This window comes from Amphiura filiformis, chromosome 1 (genome assembly GCF_039555335.1).
Source record: "Amphiura filiformis chromosome 1, Afil_fr2py, whole genome shotgun sequence".
NCBI lineage: Eukaryota > Metazoa > Echinodermata > Ophiuroidea > Amphilepidida > Amphiuridae > Amphiura > Amphiura filiformis.
The window spans coordinates 71,907,571-71,927,928 of NC_092628.1; the positions used below are offsets into that span (position 1 = coordinate 71,907,571).

General features: G+C 35.0%; 1 protein-coding gene across 2 annotated transcripts in view; it reads left to right on the plus strand.

Moving 5' to 3' along the window:
* LOC140152723 (uncharacterized) overlaps positions 1-20,358 on the plus strand; it is a 77,010-nt gene that overhangs the window by 13,436 nt on the left and 43,216 nt on the right. For both annotated transcript variants that reach the window (XM_072175195.1, XM_072175204.1), the window contains exons 4-5: positions 477-603; positions 17,370-17,543. In XM_072175195.1, the coding sequence (XP_072031296.1) occupies positions 477-603; positions 17,370-17,543 (301 nt within the window). The remainder of the gene's footprint in view (positions 1-476; positions 604-17,369; positions 17,544-20,358) is intronic.

Here is a 20,358-nt window from a genome sequence, read left to right on the forward strand (position 1 = left end):
ATTTTCATGTTTTCTCAATTGTTTCAATTTCATGTGCCATTTATAATTTATGTATTTTCTGATTTATTACTGTATAGAAAAATTATGCTTCTTGTTCACAATGTAAATGCAGGGCCTCCTTGGAAATCAGTGTTTGACATTGAAGGAGCTACCCTGGGTAAAGAAAGTTTAAATAAATAAATAAATAAATAAATATCAATTTATAGATTCTTTTATTTAAAAATCACATTTATAAAGTTAATTCTATTTCTTGAAAACTTTCCCTGAAAAGTGATCATGCAGTAATTTCAGTTATTAGGTGAAGCATAGGAAATTGTGAACGAGACAGGAAATTATTAAGTGTAAAATGTCGTATGAAATGAAGGCTGCAGGTTCACACAAAAAGTCAGCAATATGGTAAAGATAGATCTTGTGCATTCAGGATATGTTTATTTATTGATTTGTTTTGTTTTGTTTAATTTTGATGTGTTTTACAGAACAAGAATATCTGCTGCATCAATTCCTGGAGTTATGTTATCCCAGCATCACTATGAATGCAGTTCTTTTTGGGCAATTTATCACATCTAAAGGCCTGGATGAGGAGAAAGTCAACAGTTATTTCAGGTTGGTATAATTGATAATATTATGATGGTTTGCACTAACTCCCGGTGGGTTTAGTATGTATTTAAAGGTAGGACGTATGACCGTTCCAGGATTTGAAAATGACCCCCTATTTCACAGGGAATCAAGGACATTTGCAGCAATTTTACCCCCTATTGCGCGAAATCAAGGAAAATTTGCCCTTAAATACCTCCCCTATTTTTATCATTTTGAGGATGCATTTTCATTTCGCCCCCTTATCACGAGGAATTGAGGAAATTTTCCCCGAAATAAATACCCCTATTTTCAAGGTAGATGTCCATTCTTCATTATTACATAAAACTTCATATTGCACCGGACCAAGGTATTGTATTGGCTTAAGCATACTTTAATTATATCTGATATGAGTTACAAATCATGCAGAATTGTTTTGACACAAATGATCGTACTTTTGTAAAAAAAAAGTTTTCAAGGACGCTTTTGAATTTTGCCCCCTATTTCACGGGGAATGAGGACAAAAAAAAACACTATCAATTTTTGATCAACTACTAAAAATATATACAGTAAAAATACAAAAAACGAGAATGTAGTGGTAAAACGCAGATGAAAGTTCTAGAAATACACCCTATTTTGCATTTCAAGGACAATTTTGCTCCAAAACACCCCTAATTTGGATAATCGCGAACAATTTTTTCCTCGAAAATTCCGCGGATATTTATTGAAAAGGACCCCTAATTGGAACCATCATGCGTACACATCGTCAGTGAAGACTGAACCCACCAGGCACTAACTAATGCTACATGTAGGATATCAAACAACCCAATCTTTCAGGACACAGCTATTTGAACACAAATATGCTTATTAAATACTTTTCGTTCAATGATAGAATGACCTGATATGGTCTGTGTGATGTGTGATGTGTAAATCTAGTAAATCCTCAGATATGAATCAGTTATCACACAATAATTTAGCCATGTGGATGATTGTCAAACCACATCGGCATTTGTACATTTCCTGACTATTCTTTCAATCATTTCCTGGCGTACATTTTGTATAATGTGGCATGTTACATTGTAGGTCAGTTCAAGGTGACCAGTTATTACATTTGATTTCAGAAGAAAACAAGAATTGTCTTTAAAAAGGACAACACGGTTAATACTAGGAGGATGGATATCAGTAATAAGAGATATACAACAGAGATGAGGCATGGTGCTTTGGTATAAAAATATAACACTTCATTACATCATGGAGTTGGCACTTCAAGTCCTCATTTTCAGTCTCCATGTCTTTCATCTGATTTTTCAAGAGTTTCTTCACTTTGTTACTGTTCTCAAGACCTTGTTTGTAATGTCTTTTAGAATCACCCTGGTCCTTCTTTTGCAACATTTTCACTCTTATGTTAGCTTTTTATTTTCTTGTTTATGTATTAGACTTCTATATTCTCTTTCGATGATGCAACTATCACATTCATAATTTAGCGAAACAAAAAGAAAGTGCAAATCAATAAAATCTGAGCAATCTTTAGAAAGTACCGACTATTCTGAAGACATACGTATTCACACAAAAATGACATTCAATGTTCATTTGTCATTTGAGATGCAAATTTAGTTTTGATGACATAGAAGAAAATGAATTATTGTCTTCTGTCAAAAATTGCAGAAGCTTTTGTGTGTGTAAATTAAATATATGTCTGAATGTTAGGCAGTTTGTCATCTGTACCATGTAGCAAGTTATTGATTTCTAAAAATAAACAGATTTTGTTAATGGCATTGCTGGAGGTGTTTGTGCAGGTAAATAGTATTTGGTACTCTGACATTAAAGTGAGCAGGTAATGATTTGTAGTTTTCAATAAAAAGTGTATTTATAAGCATTCTTATTTAAAATGTATTGTGAATATGGGTACAATGAACTTGCCTCTTTGTTCAAGGCTTTACCTTGAGCACATTAGTAATTACAATGTATAAATGTATAGAACATTAGTATCAAACATTGTGCATTGCACTTGATAAATGCTGCACATTCATAACCTCATGAATGTGAAGTCCGATCCAATCAAAAGATATTGACTGCCTGACTGCGCACTTATTGCGCGGTCATAAATAACTTACAATGACTCTTGTAACACGGTGATACGTGCTACAAATATACAATGACGTCTGTGCTCGCGTATGTGTATACGCTAAGCATTATGGCAACACACGCCACACGTTGCCGCTGCGCTTCTATGATTGGTAGCTCTTGTTGTCGGCGCCTGGTTCACCTGGTTGATTTTTTTTAAATTTAAAAGCATTTTGTGGCATAAAATAATATTCAAAATATAAGATATAACAGTAATGTATGACAATAATAACTTTGCACCATCTATTTTGAGTTCATTGTGTGAAATTGTTGGTTTTTTTGGGGCCTCTGTATTTTTCCTCGGGCGCTACAGTGCCCTCGGAAAAATACCGTAGCCAAAACAAATCCGGACAATTTTCCACAATGACCTCAAAATAGATGGTACACAGTTATTAGGCCTAATGCAAATATTTTTTCTTTTCACAACTTATTATGAGACTAATAAAATATATGTATCCAGTACCAGATGAGTTATGATTATTCAGCCCTTTTTTTTAAAGGTAAAGTTAGGCATTATGGGTGATGCTTAGGTGTAAGATAAGACTAATGGTCATGGAATAGTGTTGTTTTTTACCACTATGTATTCATATTTATGCATATTAACCCTAACACTGAACACTGCTTTTTGCTATTGGAAGTTACAGAAGAAACAAAAAAAGGAGAGAAGATGAACAAAGTAGTCACTTGCAAACCCCAGATTCGAACCTCAGACCCCTTGTGTGCTTGGCAAACGGTCACTGACTGGTAGCCACAAGGGTTTTGCTGGCCTGGCCAACGATTCGGTGAGCATATAGCACTCAGAGTGATTGCATCATCGCATCACGTGGGATCCATGCATGCGCAGTGGTTATCATCGTGGTATTTTGTGGTATAAAAACCATTGTTAGGGATAATGTGCTCCTTACTAAGCATAGTATTGGAATCAAAATTTCATTATTACGTGTATACTCTATTCGATCTGGGGGATATCTAGTTTCATGTTACACACTTGAAAAATAATTTTTCCATATACCGTAACCACTTGGGTGTAAGCCCACCCCTAGATGACAGATTTCACTTCAAAAATGGGGGTGGGCTTATAACCGGGGGTGGGCTTATAACCAGGGAAGGGCTAGTGCTTGAATTTAAAAATAAGAACAATCACCCACATTTGTATATGCCCAATGTACCAGTAATTTCTATTATCTATGTCAATTTCTTAAAATTATAAGTGTGGAATGTTAATTATCAACTGATATTTTTTTATATTCTTAAATATGAGAGCAAAGCATTGATTTGATTCAAGAACTTGGCCAAAATTTAGTACTGGGCTTATACCTGAGTGTACCCTTGTTCCCAGAAAAATAGGGGGTGGGCTTATAACCGAAGGTGTGCTTATACCCGGGTGGTTACGGTATTCATAAGACAATTTGCATATTGGGTCAACTTTTAATTAGCTCATCTGCCAGTCTAAGGTTAATGGAAAAGTTTCCAATTGCCCACTTGCATCAAATGTTCACATTTGGCAATTTTTCAATGTTTTGAATGCACTTTTTCATTAAAATATTTTTGGAGCATCTGTCCTAACTCTGCAGTAAAACCCCTATTGTCCTTCTGATGATTTTTAACATGGTTTCAGTTTAGCCGGGGTAGTGTATAATAACTTAGTAATGAAATATTTACGTGTAGTATACCCTCATCATATTTTTCATTCATTTGGAGAGCTTTTTTTTTTACAAAAGTGTGATCATTTGTGTCAAATTCTACATGATTTGTAACTCCTGCCAGATATAATTAAAGCATCTTTAAGCCAATACAATACCTTTGTCCCGTGCAATATGAAGTTTTACGTAATAACGAAGAATGGAAATCGGCCTTGTCCTATTTTTAAGGTAATTGATTGAAACTAATGGTCCATATCCATTAGCCTAATGAAGCAATATGCATTACTATACTTATCAACATGTTTTGTAAGGACATATTTATCCCGCAGTTCAATAACACAGGTCAGATAGAGATACAATACTTAAATACAATTTGTCTCAATTTGAATGCAATTAAGTTACTTCATATCATAAAACCATGCATTGTGTTCAATGGATGCACTGAGTAAATTGATGTGTTTGCTTGTGCCTGTTGAAAAACCTGCAGTAAACATCAGCTTTTGGACTTTTCTAAAATAAAATGCATATTAGAATCCCACATAGGAGTCATATGTTTTAGCCTTTAACTAAAAATCTGCAGTGTATTTCCTAAATATTAATGCATTGATCTGATAGGAAATGTGTCAAGGAAGCCAATATGAATGCATTTATATTTCTATAGCTCTTGCAGTTTTTGAGTTAAGGCCAATGATACATCAAAAAAATGTTTTATGCGTTTTTCCCCTTCTGAGAAAAATCATTCACATGGGGCAGAAATGACACCCTCACAACAAGCCTTGGGATCTCGTTTATACATGTAGAACCCACAACCCTCTTGTGTGTTAGCTTTATTTGTCTCAATATTTGCGTGAGTACAAATATCGCTAGGTCACGCTCCGCTCTGAACCACCAAGTTGTACTGAAATGACAGAACATAATTGAATACTGTATCCATATTCTCTGCTTCAATAACAAGTTATCTTTGGAAAATTAGTTGCAATCTGAGTAGCTTACTTATTTCATGTACACATGACAAAATATGCTATGCCAATCATGTTCTACAACATCAAATTTCACACTTAGCAGTTTCCATTACAGGTAATTTGAATCAAATTTCACGCTCCTCTTCCCTTACAGTGAGTATGATTTTATTTCCATGAAACATGAGCATGATGATACAATAACAAAATGTAGTTACACAGGGATTTGATTTTGTGCACTGTATTATGATCCAATAGTCCCAGCGACGATGCTGATGACATAAATGCCTTGTTGTTAACCTGGGGCTGACAACCTCAAACTGTCAAATGCTACTGATAATATGATTGTAACACATTTATGTATGGCAGGGGCGGATGACATGATCGAGCCGGCAACTTGTGAAACTGCCCGGCCGTATGGCATTTTCCAATATACTCAGTTAGTTTTGTGGGGTTCATTATCGAACCCCAACGGTTTTAGCTAGTATTTATATTATTTATCAACATAGGCCTATTTATTTGTGATATTTCAAGCGTTTTAAAATTTCAAAATAATCCCATTCAATGGTACCACGGTTGTGATGAAAATTTACTGAATTTAGAGAATGCAATGCGGCCACCACCTGGTTGATGGGGGAAGTGGTCCCATGTGATCGACCCTAGGCTTTTATTGTCTGCAGCACCTTCTCAATTCACTGTTGTGTGTCGTCTGCATAAACCTTTTGAATGTCTCTTTCTCCCAGCGAGGAGGGGCCTTATGGATATGGGGATGAGCAACTGCTGAGAAGTACATCATTTTAGGCTCTCATATGTAGGAATGGGTAGTGAATTTGCAGATTTTTTTAAAACTCTAATAATTTGACTTTTTAAAATCACATTTTGAGTATAAGTTTTGCATGTAAAGCTTATGTTTGCACAGAAATCATGTCAAATTTAAAATTCTTTTTTTTTTATTTGTCAGTTTTTGCAAATCCTCACCCCACTCAAAGCAAAATTAACAACCTCCCACTTCATATATGAGCACAGGATATATTGCATTGTGTGAAGAAGAATATAAACCAACATCCTCCAAACTAAACAAGAAAGAAGGAGAATGAAAGATCAGATTTTTTTATAGTTTATTGTGTTAAAGAGGATAGGTAGGCCGCTGTTTTATTGTAGCTGTCCTTGTCGAGACAGCTATCCAGAATGGAATCATACCAGAGATGATATTATTTCAGCTCTCAGTTTCACCAATTAATTGAGCTTACATTGTTTTGTTTTATTATTTGGTTTCAATTCTGCTTCCTTTGATAAGCTTAGTAGTTTATAGTTTGTGAACAGTTAGTATATGGGAGGTTAATAAGAGTACAAACAATTACACTTTTGTTTTGTGGTACTTTTATTCAGTACACAATAGGCAAAATTTGTATGTACCTAAAATGAAGTCAAAATAAAATAATTGACTAAAGATACACCAGTTGGAATACTCCCTATGCTTAAAGGGACCATTGAAAGAAAATATGATTTGGTATCAAAATAAAGCTAATAACATATAGAATCCATTTCTAAAATGAAAAATGCAATTTTCCTTCATTTTACACCACAAATCAGCAAATAAAGACAACGCGCCCAATATTGCGTTGTTCCGCCCAATTCATATGTTCAGAGACACATGGCAACCCCTGTGACGTCAAAGTGGTTATCCTTTCCGCTGCATGGCAAGACTGCATAGGCCAGACTTGGTCACTTGGTCCTAAACCAACGCGTGAACGTGTTTACGGCAATGAACTTTTCTGTGCCTTTTAGACCTAACAAGTATATTAAAACGGATATTATAGGCCCTAATATAAATTATGAAGCTACAATGACTGTTGCGAGATGCCGACCATGAGACGGACACTAAACTGGTAGGCCTACTATGATAGGTCTATAGTTGCAAAATTGGCCAACAACTGGGAAACACAATATTAGGCATTGACAAAGTCAAAGCTGTGCTAGCTGCTCGGCTTTTGCAAGAGAGTATCATTTGTTTTGAGGCATTCTGCTATAGCAACTCTTTACTTATAATTATTTCCTCTGAAATATCTGGTGAGGATAGGAAAGAGAAGGCCATGATGTTTCGGGTTAGCCCATGCGACTTAATTTCTTCAGGCCTAATGAGCGTACCTCCCAGGCGTGCGGTCTAGGTTTAGGCCTACCACCGCCGGGCCTAAAACGCAAGCCGATCCTGACTCCGAAGTTTGGAAGCTGAATTGCGATAATGTTTAAAGTGTGATTGTTTGTTTCTTTAAACGGTCGCTCTGTGTAGAGACACACTTATGGGACCAGGTTAAAACAAAAGCCAGGCTCGGGAGAGCGAGTTGGCAGTTGTTCCCTCACCTTGCACCACTGAGGTCCCGGGTTCAACTTCAAATCCCGCACGCAGCGGCTCAAGGACTCATGTGAACTTGGTTTATCCCGATTCAATGCTCGCTCTCGCAGGTTTTCTCCGGGATCTCCAATTTCCTCCTGCTCCTGCTATATATAAAAGCCTACAGTTCCAAAGTTTATGCTGATTGGGTAAATGTTGTAAAATACAGCGCGCCCGGCTGGAATAGTTCGTTTTTAGAAATGACTGACATCAATTTCGCATAGCCGCCTAGGCCTACCCCGGGCCTAAACACCCATGGATTAAAATATTTAAAAAGTGTAGGCCTATATTACCCATTTGATGTTTGTTATTTTTATTTTTGTAGCATAGGCTTTTTGAAGGCCTATTAGGCCTATGTATGTTTGTAGGAGCTCCTCGTAATTTATTTCAGCCTCAGGAGCTTGCAAGTCATGTTCTTCATCTATATCTGCCGTTCAGCTACTGCCCCAGTGCCAACGGCTCAAATAATAATGAAGAGTACTTTATCAAAAGTACTTTTTGTATGAAACGTCAGAATATAATTTTATGTCAATTAAAACATTGTTGAACACCCCCAATTTGTTCAAACTACTCTTTACTTAAACCATGCGATGTTACGTGGGAATCTTAACTTTTATCTGCATCAAATAATATTGGCTAGTGTTCCGTATACACATGGTAGGCCCTATAGGGGAATAAATATGCAAAATCGGTAGGGCCTATACTTTGGCATGTTGGGGTATGAAAATAAGCACTTTTGAAATAACTTATGGAAGAAAGGCTTTTTACCAATTGTCAGGTTTTGGGAAAATAATCATCTCTTGAATATTTTAAGGTAGGTCTTACGAAAAAATAAAATACATAGGCCTATAATAATACCCATGGGGCCCAGCTAGGCACGAGAGGTGCTCGCGCTGTGCGCTGGCACAGCATCTGCAATTTAGGTGTTGCGGCAAATCTCGGCGGTATTCCCTCGCCTCGTCATCGTCACTATCATACTCATAATTAGTTTTATGGTTTTATACATGTCATGTAGGCCTTTTGTAGAGCCTACATAAAGTAATCGGAATCATATCTTGGTCATGTTGACCGGGGGTTGAATTTATGAATAAATAAAATAAGAAGCTGCATACCGGTATTTGATGATGTAAAAAAAATTTAAAAAACAATTGATCGTCCCGCCCGCTTCCTTTTGTAGGGCATTTCCATTTGAGGGAGTCTGAAATTTTCTTGCTAAAAGTCTTTCTTCTTTAATGTTTCAAAAGTTAATAATATAGTCAATTGATTAGATTTGTTTCTGTCCAATAAGTATTTCAATTTACAGGCTTTGTTTTAATCATCCTCTCAGAGAACCATCAAATAACAAGAGCCTCGATCCTATCATCCTCCTCTACAAGTTACACAACTAATAATGTCCGGGAATAATAGGCCTACATAAATGATCGATTTGCATTGTAAAAAAATAATAAATGATAAATAAAAAGGCCCTCCACTTCAAACATGTGGACAATCAACTGGTATTTTGTTTTTACTCGACCTTTAAATAATTATATAAGTGGTTGTATTATCATGATTATTGCATCCGATATTTAGATCGCGATCGCTGTTGTCAAATTATCCCGGCAAAAATGTCAACACAACACAAAACGCGTAACCACAATGGCGTCATCCGGAAAGCGCCAATTTTCTATTTTTGATAAATGACGCGATGTATGTATAGCGTCGGAAGGGGTAAATCGAGTATGTTGTTTTCTTTGTATTTTTATTTCTAAAATAGTTAGTTCTTCAATTGTTTTAGATATTTATTCTATATTTTATGGGCTTTATTTTGATACCAAATCATATTTTCTTTCAATGGTCCCTTTAAGCGAGAGTACCTCTATATTGTTTCAAGCTTTGATGTTATGAGCAAGGTCCAGCGATTTTCGCGGTGACGCCCGCAAAATTTCCTTTCTATGCGCAATTCACTATGACATGTGAACAAAAATAGTCTTTTTGTTCGTCTGTATTGAAATGTCAGCCTTGTTTGTTGTTTGAAGTGTCAAAGTAATGTACCTGTTTGATGGGAATTCATACTATCAAATCCACTTTTTTTTTGGTGATATACCTTGTTACAGTTTCATGCTGCTACACAGCACTTCATCAGACTGGCAACCTTGCTTCTTCTTTCCTGAAGTTGTTGCTGTTGGTGGTGCCAGAAGCTGGTCAAAAATTGTCACAAATTGTGGGATATAGATCATGCTGAAAAATATATCCTACATAACACGGTGTATAATTTCATATTTTGACATGTTTTTTTCCCTTCTTCATCTGTTTTATATGAGAGTTTTATAAAGTTCCTCGCAATTTTTTTCCCTCACAAATTGCTATTTTTCAGCACAAATCATTTGTCCCGGGTTATGAGCCTCACTGATATTAAATTCAGAATTGTTGAGGTACCAGCAAGATTGGCACATATGTCATGATAAAGCCTTTTAAAGATTCCATTTACAATGACTTATTTTATTCATTTTAATGTCTGTGTCAATGCAAATAATAAAAAGAGCAGTGAATAAAAGTAATATCCAAAATGGAGACCTGACATTAAGGTTAAAATGCTACAGCCATAAGAATGGTAATTGTTGACCTGGACTCGAAAACTTAATTAATATTCACAAAAGATCAATATCTACGTTTTCCCGTGAAGCACCTATCAATTCATATGAACTTAAGTGTTTTCCTGAAATAGAAAGGAGGAGAATGCGAGTGTTATGTACATATCATTTAAAGTATATCTCTCTATAATGCTCTGTGTGCTAGCCATAGTCTTCAACATAAGAAGTCCAAGTTTTGCGATATTTGCCCATTCCAAATATGGTCATGAAAATGTACAATTCCGAATTTGTTGAATTTTAGATTTTTTTAAAACTTGTCGTCTGCAGTCGACACCCGCATGGAGAGAATTAATCAACATCCAGTCATCCACCTGACAGGCTGACATTTCAATTTATAAATTGATAATCAGAAAATCAAATTTGATTTGATTTGTAGAGAGCGCTTTAAATTGATAATTGTGTAACCACAATGCTACTGAACTTCCTGTCCTTACATCCATACATAGGTATAGATTGATTTTTTACAATTAATGTTCAATTTTTTTACCATCATTGCAATATACAGCTGATACATTACATGGAACATGTTGAAAACTTCCACAATATCCATCAAGATTGTATGAAGCTACAGTTTGATAGGCAAGATTTAAAGCTCTACTTACAACTGAAAGTAATCTCAAATACAACATTCATCTATCTATATAGCTGTCCATTTAAAAGGGCATTTCGTGATCCACAGCCTCATCCCCCCACTTTTCTCAAAAAAAGTTGAGACTTTTGTATCACTGGAAACCTCTGGCTACATAATGTTTATGTACAAAATATTTCTTACAGATTAATTCGTTTAGCAAAGATATCGTGAAATTTGAATAATTACAACGTATTGTCTATGGAGCAGTGTAATACACATAATCATGCATAACTTGCAAACGCAAAATCAAAATCAACTGAAATTTTGGGAATATGCTTTTTTCGTGGATATGTACTGTAAAATGTCATAAAAAGAGGATGCTAGGATCACAAAATACTCCTTTAAGGGGTACTACACCCTTGTGGTAAATTTGTGACTATTTTTGCATTTTTCTCAAAAAATAATAACACGCTGGTAATAAAAGTTATGTATATTATTGGGGCAAGGAATCCAATTACTACACTGAAATTTCAGTGTTTCAAGACAAGCGGTTCAGTATATATCATAGGAAACGAGGTACATCCTATCGGTACCTTATTTCTTATCATAAATAACAAACCACTTGTCTTGGGTCACTGAAATTCCAGTGTAGTAATTGGATTCTTGCCCTATAATATACATAACTTTTATTACCACTGTGTTATTAGTTTTTGAGAAAAATGCAAAAATAACACAAATTGATTGAGGTGTAGTACCCCTTAAGATATTTGTGATATGCCCATAAAAACAAAATGTAGATAAATGTCATCATCATACCACCATCATCTCGAACAAGTTTTCCATTTTCCCTCCCGGATTTCCCTGATTTATGACCCCATTGCGTTTTCCTCGATCCTCGTCTCCACCAAAACAATTGTGCCCTGAGCAAGTGTTTGGCTTATTTCAAGAGCTACTTACATCCTTATTACAGACTGCTTATTACATGCACTTCTAATATCCCCTACATAGGTATGAGTGGACTACGTCCACAGTATCTGCCTGTCACCTGTCCACTTCAGTTTCCTAACCACACAACCTATCAAATAAGCATCTTCTTGAAAGTTATTAAATTAAACTTCAACACTACTTGTTTATTTCGTTTACCAGGAGCGCTTTCGAGGAACTTCTTTGTCATCAGCCGATGTTGTTAGCTTTCTTGGAAACAGCTAAAGACCAACCTGAAGTTTAATTTAATAACTTTCATTTTATTTTATTTCATTTTATTTACCACTACGTATGAATCTGCAATTTTGTATAAAAAGCGTCTTCTTGTTTTTACCAAATAGAAATTTCATCAAATGACTGTCAATCATTTGAACCATTACTGCATCTACTAATAATGAAATGTTGAAAATTTTGACATAATAATAATGACACATTCTTCAGACCGATGTTTTTGTACAAACGTAATCGAGTATTTTACCCCCTCCCCTTTTTTTTTTTTTTTTTTTGTCGCTTTTGGAGTGGCCCTGGACCAAGAGCTAAATGCTTAACAGAGATGTCACATTTCCGGAATTTTCAGTTTCCAGATATGAGAAAATCTCCAATTTTAAAATGAAAATTCCTTAGAACCCTGACTGGATGATTTATAGACACACTGTACTGTCCAAAAATGGTGATGCAATTTCTCATGTGTATGTGAATGATATGATACTGGAAGTATGTATTCACAGATAATAAATGTTTTTATACTATAAAGTGAAGTATTTTAACAGTTTCTCATTTTTTGCATTTTACCCCATGAAATTGCATCTCCAGTGGTGCTCAAGTGTGTAAAACCCGTCTGGCTCAACCCCCACCGGGCCGTTGCCCCTGGACCCCACCAGGGGCCCTTAAGCGGGCCCCTGGACCCCCGGCCGCAACAGGCGAGAGCTCCCCTCGCTTCGCTCGCTCCGCTTCGGAATTTCATTGCCTTGGGTTTTTTTTCATAAAGCACCAATCACACCCCTGATCTAAAGTTTTGCCTGTAGTAAAATTGTTTACCGTAGAATATCAAAATATCACAATTTATATTGTTGTACATTATTACAAGCTTGGAGACTTGATTGCTTAGCCAAGTGACATTGAGCAGAATCATTTTGATATGAATACTGTCATTTTTTATGTTTTTCAATAATGTATTATACTGTTATTTAATCTTATTACATACATGTATGTTCATACAGTATGCATACATGCAATGTCTATTGGGAAAGAGAAGTATATTGAGTGCTTACAAATAAAATGATATAGAGATATGTGATGATGCTACAACCATGGCCAAAATGTGTTGGGACACTTATGGAAAACGTACACTATAGTATGACCTTATTTCCGTTATTATTAGCGTGATAAAGTGGAGGTTTCTTTGGTGTCAAGCCTAAACACTTTCCTAACACACCAACCCTCCCCTTCCCCACCAATCAATGTTGGGTGCCACAAGGCTCGTGTGACCAAAAAAGTCGGATTCAACATTGATCGGGGGGAGTGGGGGGCTTATTTACATTACCCTATCAAACCGTCCCAACACTTATGGCCAGCATTGTCTCTAAGGTACAAAAAATCAAATTTTAAAATGTGTGTTTTGGCCCATATCTCCTCATGAAAACGGAGAAACTATTTATCTTTTCACTTATGTAAAAAATATTGCATTTTCCTAATGTGATTTAGGGATACGGTCACGTTTTATACGCAATATCATGTATTTTACAGTGCGTTCTGAACATTATTAGCCTATGCCAACTACGTATTTTGCTTAAAATGATGTTTTATTTTGAAACAGTAGTGATTTAATCGCCAGAAATACATGATATTTGTTGACAGGAATTGATTGAAGTCTTTTAAAAGAGTGATTTTGGGAAAAAAATACTTAAAATTAAAAAAAAAGCTACCGTACTGACGCGAGTATAGTCCCACCTTCGAGTAAAGTCCCACCCCAAACTTTCGGAAAATTTCAGAAATTAAAAAAAAAAGGATTTTTTTTTAAAATTTTTTTTAAAGTTATTTATTTTTTCGGCTTTGGAGTGTCCCAGGACCTAGACCTAAATGCTAGGATCATTCATGGTTGACCTAAAAAAAAAAAAAAAAAAAAAATTCAAGATGTTTTGTTATTTTTAATATGAAAATTGATAATTTGTATTCATGTCATACTCTATTAATGATTTCAAAATGCATTCAAATTCAATGCATTTTGAAATCATTAATAGAGTATGACATGAATACAAATTATCAATTTTCATATTAAAAATAACAAAACATCTTGAAATTTTATTTATTTATTTTTTTTTAGGTCAACCATGAATGATCCTAGCAATCTAGGTCCAAGGACACTCAAAACGAAAAAAATTAAAAAATAAAATAAATTTTTTTTTTTTTTTTTGAAATTGAGTATAGTCCCACCCCCAATTTTGACAAATGTTCACCCAAAAACGGGGTGGGACTATACTCGCGTCAGTACGGTAATTTTTAGACAAAAAACAAACAAACTTTAATCATTTTCATCGTTTGCATCAAAAAGCATTATGTGGTATTTGCAGCGAGTATATCGTGTAAATATAATCATAGTCGGCAGGAGTAGGCTTAAATTACATTTTATGACCGAAATTTATTAAAGCGCTTTCAAAGAAACTTATGTATAAAAAATAACATAGCACATAAAAAAAGTAATTATCATAATATTACACATAATTTCTAAATCAGAATTTCATCATCTTCAGAAGATAGCAAACATCATTGACTATTCACCTTCATATCCTATTAGACTAGTCGACTTTCTGCTGAGTAATAGAAGTCTTAGGTGCGTTGTTTTAAAGTTAAAAATGGTCTCTGTGTTTTTTTAAAGTCAATTGGCATGATTGGGGTAGGCTGAATCCAACAAACGTGGATACCATCAACAATTGTAATGTTTTGACATTATAATTTGCATAAAAACAAAATAACCGCCAAAATCATCAAATTAATATTTAAAACTCTGATAACTTTGGTAGTCATTTTGTGTTTGATGCAAATTAGCAGGTCAAAGCATATAAATTATTTTTGGTATCCGTGATTCATGAACTCAGCATACCCAAACTGACTTTTCATAGATACCACTTTAAACAAAAAATGCACCTTGATGGCTTATGCGCCTTTCCAAGAAATTCGACTAGTCTATTACAGGCATAGGCACACCTTTTGGATCCAATGATGATGATTGATGATGATGATGATGATGATGATGATGATGATGATGATGATGATGATGATGATGATGATGATCACCACCATCATCATCATCATCAATCAGCAACAGCAACAGCATCATCAATACCTAATAATTGTATTTATTTCCTTATTAAACATATTTATAACTCGCGTATACCATTATGCGCAAAGCTGAAACCCTAATGCACGGCATAGGTCATTTAGATAATACAATGCCTCAGTGAACCGTTCAATAATTCGATTCATCATTGACATTTGTACACGGAAGGTGATTTTGGTCACGGTATGCGGCTATAATAAAAGAGAATCACTACTATCTCTTTATTTAGATTACGAGTGCATACCGTGGGTTTCAGACTTTCTTACACTTTTAGAATATATTTTCTTCAAAAAGGCCTGGAATACCGTTCTTCTATAGCCAATAAGACAATTTTCATGTCCTAAAAGCAGCGGGTTAGTTTAAACTTTTTTATTAACTTCGCAATAGCTTTTATGCTCAAAATACTTCGTAATGTTACTTGAACCTATTAGCTCACTTGATAAGGCGTCTGTCTTATGTTCAAAAAGTCTGAGTTCGATTCCTAACGATTAAAATTTTTTTTGGGGGGTTTTTTTTTTTTTTTTTTGCTTTCTTATTAAAATTACCAATTTCTCACTTTTCTGTTGAAATGAAAATATGTAGGATTCTTATTTTCATAAATAACATCACAAATAAAAGCAGAGTGTCAACTGAGCTAACACACAGTACTTTTTCATCCATTATTGTATGTAATCGAAATTAATGCTAACAAGTTGATTTACTCCGTTGCTTCATTTGTTGCTTCATTTGTGGTAGACTGCGGTAAATTGGGAAAACAAGTGTGCATGGGTTCGATTCCTTTTTTTGTTTTTTGATCACGAGATGTTGTGATAACTTTTATTTTCTTCTATAGCTGTAATGTAACATTTTAATTGGTGGAAACAATAATTTTCCATTTTAAAACCCAAGTTTTTGATAGTTAAAGTGACGAATAGTGAACTTAGACAGGGCCAAAATATTGCTTTAAGACATTTTAAGTGACCAGTCCCTAAATTTCAAAGGTAGCCATCCAAATTTTTTTTGGTAAAGCCACATGATAAGATCTCTAACTGCTCCAAATTTGGTGTCAATATCATATTTACTTTTTGAGTTATAAGCAAAAAACTGAAATTAGATGATTTTTTTCAACTTTTCAAATACAACCATGGCCAAAATGTGTTGGGACACTTATGGAAAAGCGCATACACTATAGTATGACCTTATTTCCGTTATTATTAACGTGATAAAGTGGAGGTTTCTTTGGTGTCAAGCCTAAACACTTTCCTAACACCCCAACCCTCCACCTTCCCCACCAATCAATGTTGGGTGCCACAAGGCTCGTGTGACCAAAAAAGTCGGATTCAACATTGATCGGGGGGAGTGGGGGGCTTATTTACATTACCCTATCAAACCGTCCCAACACTTATGGCCAGCATTGTAGTTAGAGCAAAATGAATCCAATTTCAGTAGCAGCATCAGTTCCTCTTAATTGTTCAGAAAGTGGCTGAAAAGAACAAAAAATGGCTAATTTTAACAAAAAGTGGGAGGGGGACACTTGGCAATGTCCCACAGGATTGATGCACTTTAAAGACAAATGCACTTGGGAGTTGATTACTTTCTCTTTTTATGTGGGAAATAATAGGATAAGGATAGGATATGTTTGAAACATGCACAAGAAGAAGCTTTCGGGGTGGGGTGACACACAAATATAAACGTGCTGTGCATCCTTGTTAATAAAAAAACATTTAAGGGTATGATTTTGAGCATATAGTGTTGACGCCATTTAGGGGTCCATTTTGGCTTTGTCGCTAGTTACGGATCCATTTTTGCCTATATCAACACTTCAGTTATGATCTTTTTTTTAACCTCAAAAATCTCTATTTACAAACTACATTTACAAAGCATCATTTGGAAGAATTGTGTGACCAACACTTTAAGTTTAGTGACAGTAATTAAAAACATTTCACCAGCTGTTAGTCTGAGCCATACTTAGTGTTAAAATATTAGCTCAATCTTGAATTTTCTGTGGTTGAAGGCAACCATGGAGAAGCCAAGAAAACCTGGGCATATTCAGAGGCGATGATTTTAAAATGTGGGCCAGCTTCCTCTATCAATGTGATCACATTTCCTCCCACTTTTGAAATATGTATTTGCAACAATTATGAGATACATAAATTTGTTTGTTTCTTTTTCAGAGCCTTTGATGCCAAAAAGCAAGGCTTCTTGAGTGCCAAAGATTTCTTACTAGGTATGGCCGCTATGCAGCCGTGTACTCCACATGGAGGGATACCAGCCGAGATGAGATGTAGATATATCTTTAGGTATTATGATGTCAACAATGATGGGCTTATGGAATTCACAGAGTTTAAGTAAGTATAGCCCTAGGGAGATGTTCAATAATCATGAGCACATATAGCGTGTCTCATCTCAAGGTGAGAGTAATACCATGTTGGATTTCATATTTGTGACCAGCTCCAACAAAAGTTATGGGCCTTTAAAGATGACATACCCATAAAAAAATGAAATTTTGGAATTCTGTGGGACTAAGTGAACTTTCAAATCCTTGGAAGTATTTATTAAAATGAGGTGTATTTAATCAATAAAGATCAGTTGAACTATGATAATCCCTAAATCCATGAAACTATTTGGCCCCTTATTCAAAATAGCAATTTGGCAAAAAAGGTATCATTTACAAAATCATCCATATCTTGAAAAGTATTGATGCTATTAATATGATTTTGGTATCATTTTAAAGCTTATTTTCTAGTGCATACATTTTTATTCAAATCATGAAATGTCAAACATCCGACTTGTTCCTGGATTTGTCAGAGCAGGTCACATTTTAGTCCTGTTTTCATAAGGGTTCATTTTCATGAATGCTGATGGCTTGGAAATCATTTTGCTGAATCTGTTATTGATGTTTTGTGGTGAAAAGTGTAAATGTGTTAGCATCTTGATTTATAAAATCATATCAATAATAGAATGCAAGATGGTTTATTATCATTATGTTATTCACTTACGTATTCAACTGACGATTATATGTCAAACAAAATAATTTTGATTTAACTTTTCTACAAATGGGAAATCTCTATTTTCAGGAATACGTGCAGGTTTATTTTTGACTGTGGCTTTGAATAGTTTATATCTGATTTCATGTCATGTTGTATCATACTACTCTTCTAATTATTCACATATACATATTTATTGAGTACTATCTTGATCAAAGTGGTGTCTCGCTGTCTCTTATCGCCTGAATTAATGTGTTTTTTATTGCTCTATTTCTTATGCATAAAGTATTTATGCATAAAGTCTTGCCAAATTGGGAACACCAATATGAAAAATATAACTTTTTCTCATCGTCATCATTTTCTTCTAGTGTCTTATTTGTTCTCTTCCCCTCTCTCTTTCTCTCTCTCACAAACACACACTGGTAAGATGTGTCAACCATGGACAATAAAAATACCAGCAAAATATGGACCTAAACTTAGGTAGACCCTAAAGGACACACCTAGCTAACTGTATACCGACCTTGTTTCCACCTATACCAGATTTACTTTCAAACACATTTTTCAACTTTTGCAGTCTGCAGACCGTGGATGTCCATGGTTGGCTGTATCATATATAATTATGTGTCCTCATCTGACACTCACAACAAACCATCTGTTGCTGCTAATATAGAGAAATTTTGCAATACCCATATGTATTTCATAAAGTTAAAAAGGTTTCACAAAGGATGTATGACAAAGTGAATGGCAAGAGTAGAGAAAGAAGAAGTCTTCTCGATATATTGTATTATCTCTGAATTCAGAATAAATAATACAAGCGCATTATAAAAGGAATATAAAGTATGCTGGATAGCAATATTACAAGTGTTGCATCAGACCTTTTGGATATGCATGGGAAGTATGGTGCCAGGCCAGTTGCTCACGTTACTTAAGTGTTTGTAGAAAATAGAATATGGATGAAGATAGGGAGGACAAAAATTGGTTAAGAAAATATGAAATACGGAGAAGATAATAAACAAGAAGAAGAGAAGTGGAAGGCAAAAGAAGATGAAGAAAGAAGAAGAGGATGAAAAGGAGAAGGCAAAAGATAGAACTCATGAGAGTGAATTTTGAGATAGAAAGTGTGACTAGAAATTGACAATTTCTGTAAAGAATCATATGAGCGCACTCCAGCCTTTGGAGGGATGTTTTTTTTTTATAAATGCAGGTTAAGTTATCAGACACAAGCATGTCATCCATCATAGCTTTTCCATATGACTTGGCATAAAGCTCACACTGCAAAGTCCCCCCCCCCCCCTTTGATGTGCTCCATCCAGGGGTGCCTGTCACATGTAAAGAGAGTAATACAGTACATATATTGCAATGAGTTTCAAGAAATGAAGGGTGTAATCCCTGATTGTCCCGTATGTCATTCTGGTTGGGAATCTTTAATATCAGGACCCTTTTCATCTTCCTAGCAATTATTGAAATGATATATAAAACAATGAAAGAGACCGGATCAAGAGCAAATTAAATAATTAATTAAGGGGGTACTACACCCATTGATTTTTTTTTTTTTTGTATTTTGTGAAGAAATTACAAAAAAAAATTGGACAAAGTGGTATGCAAAATGAAGGGGCAAATCTTCTCGTTTTATTGGTGGCATCGGTATCAACGTAGCTTACATGCTTTTAAAGGTATAAGCCACAAGGTGGTACATCACTGGTGGTTTAAATTCACTTCATTTGTCGCGCTATGGATATGTGTTGCTAACACGTTAGGGAAATAAAGTTGATATGTAAAATGGGAATAAGTGGTTCCTGATTTCTTTTATGACTTCATGAACTTGGTGCTCCACAACTATCAAAAAAGGAACTGGTTAAAATGCTTCTATTTTCAATGTTGAGCTATATTTTGTATTTTTAACTTGCGACATTATTTCACTGAAACTTAATTAAGCCACAGGTAACAGGTTACCACAACCATACTACAGCAATGTTGAAAAAAATTGTATTTCTTGTCACCTATACCACCATATTGGGTAGTTTTCCGTAAGCAAACTTTTCATTTTTTACCGATTTTTTTTACTATTTTTTGTACCAGTTTGGGGTAAATTGTTTACATATTTGTAATTATAGTAGTTTTATCTTTTCTAAGAATTTTAGATCATAAAGATAGCACATTTTGTTCAGAAGTTACA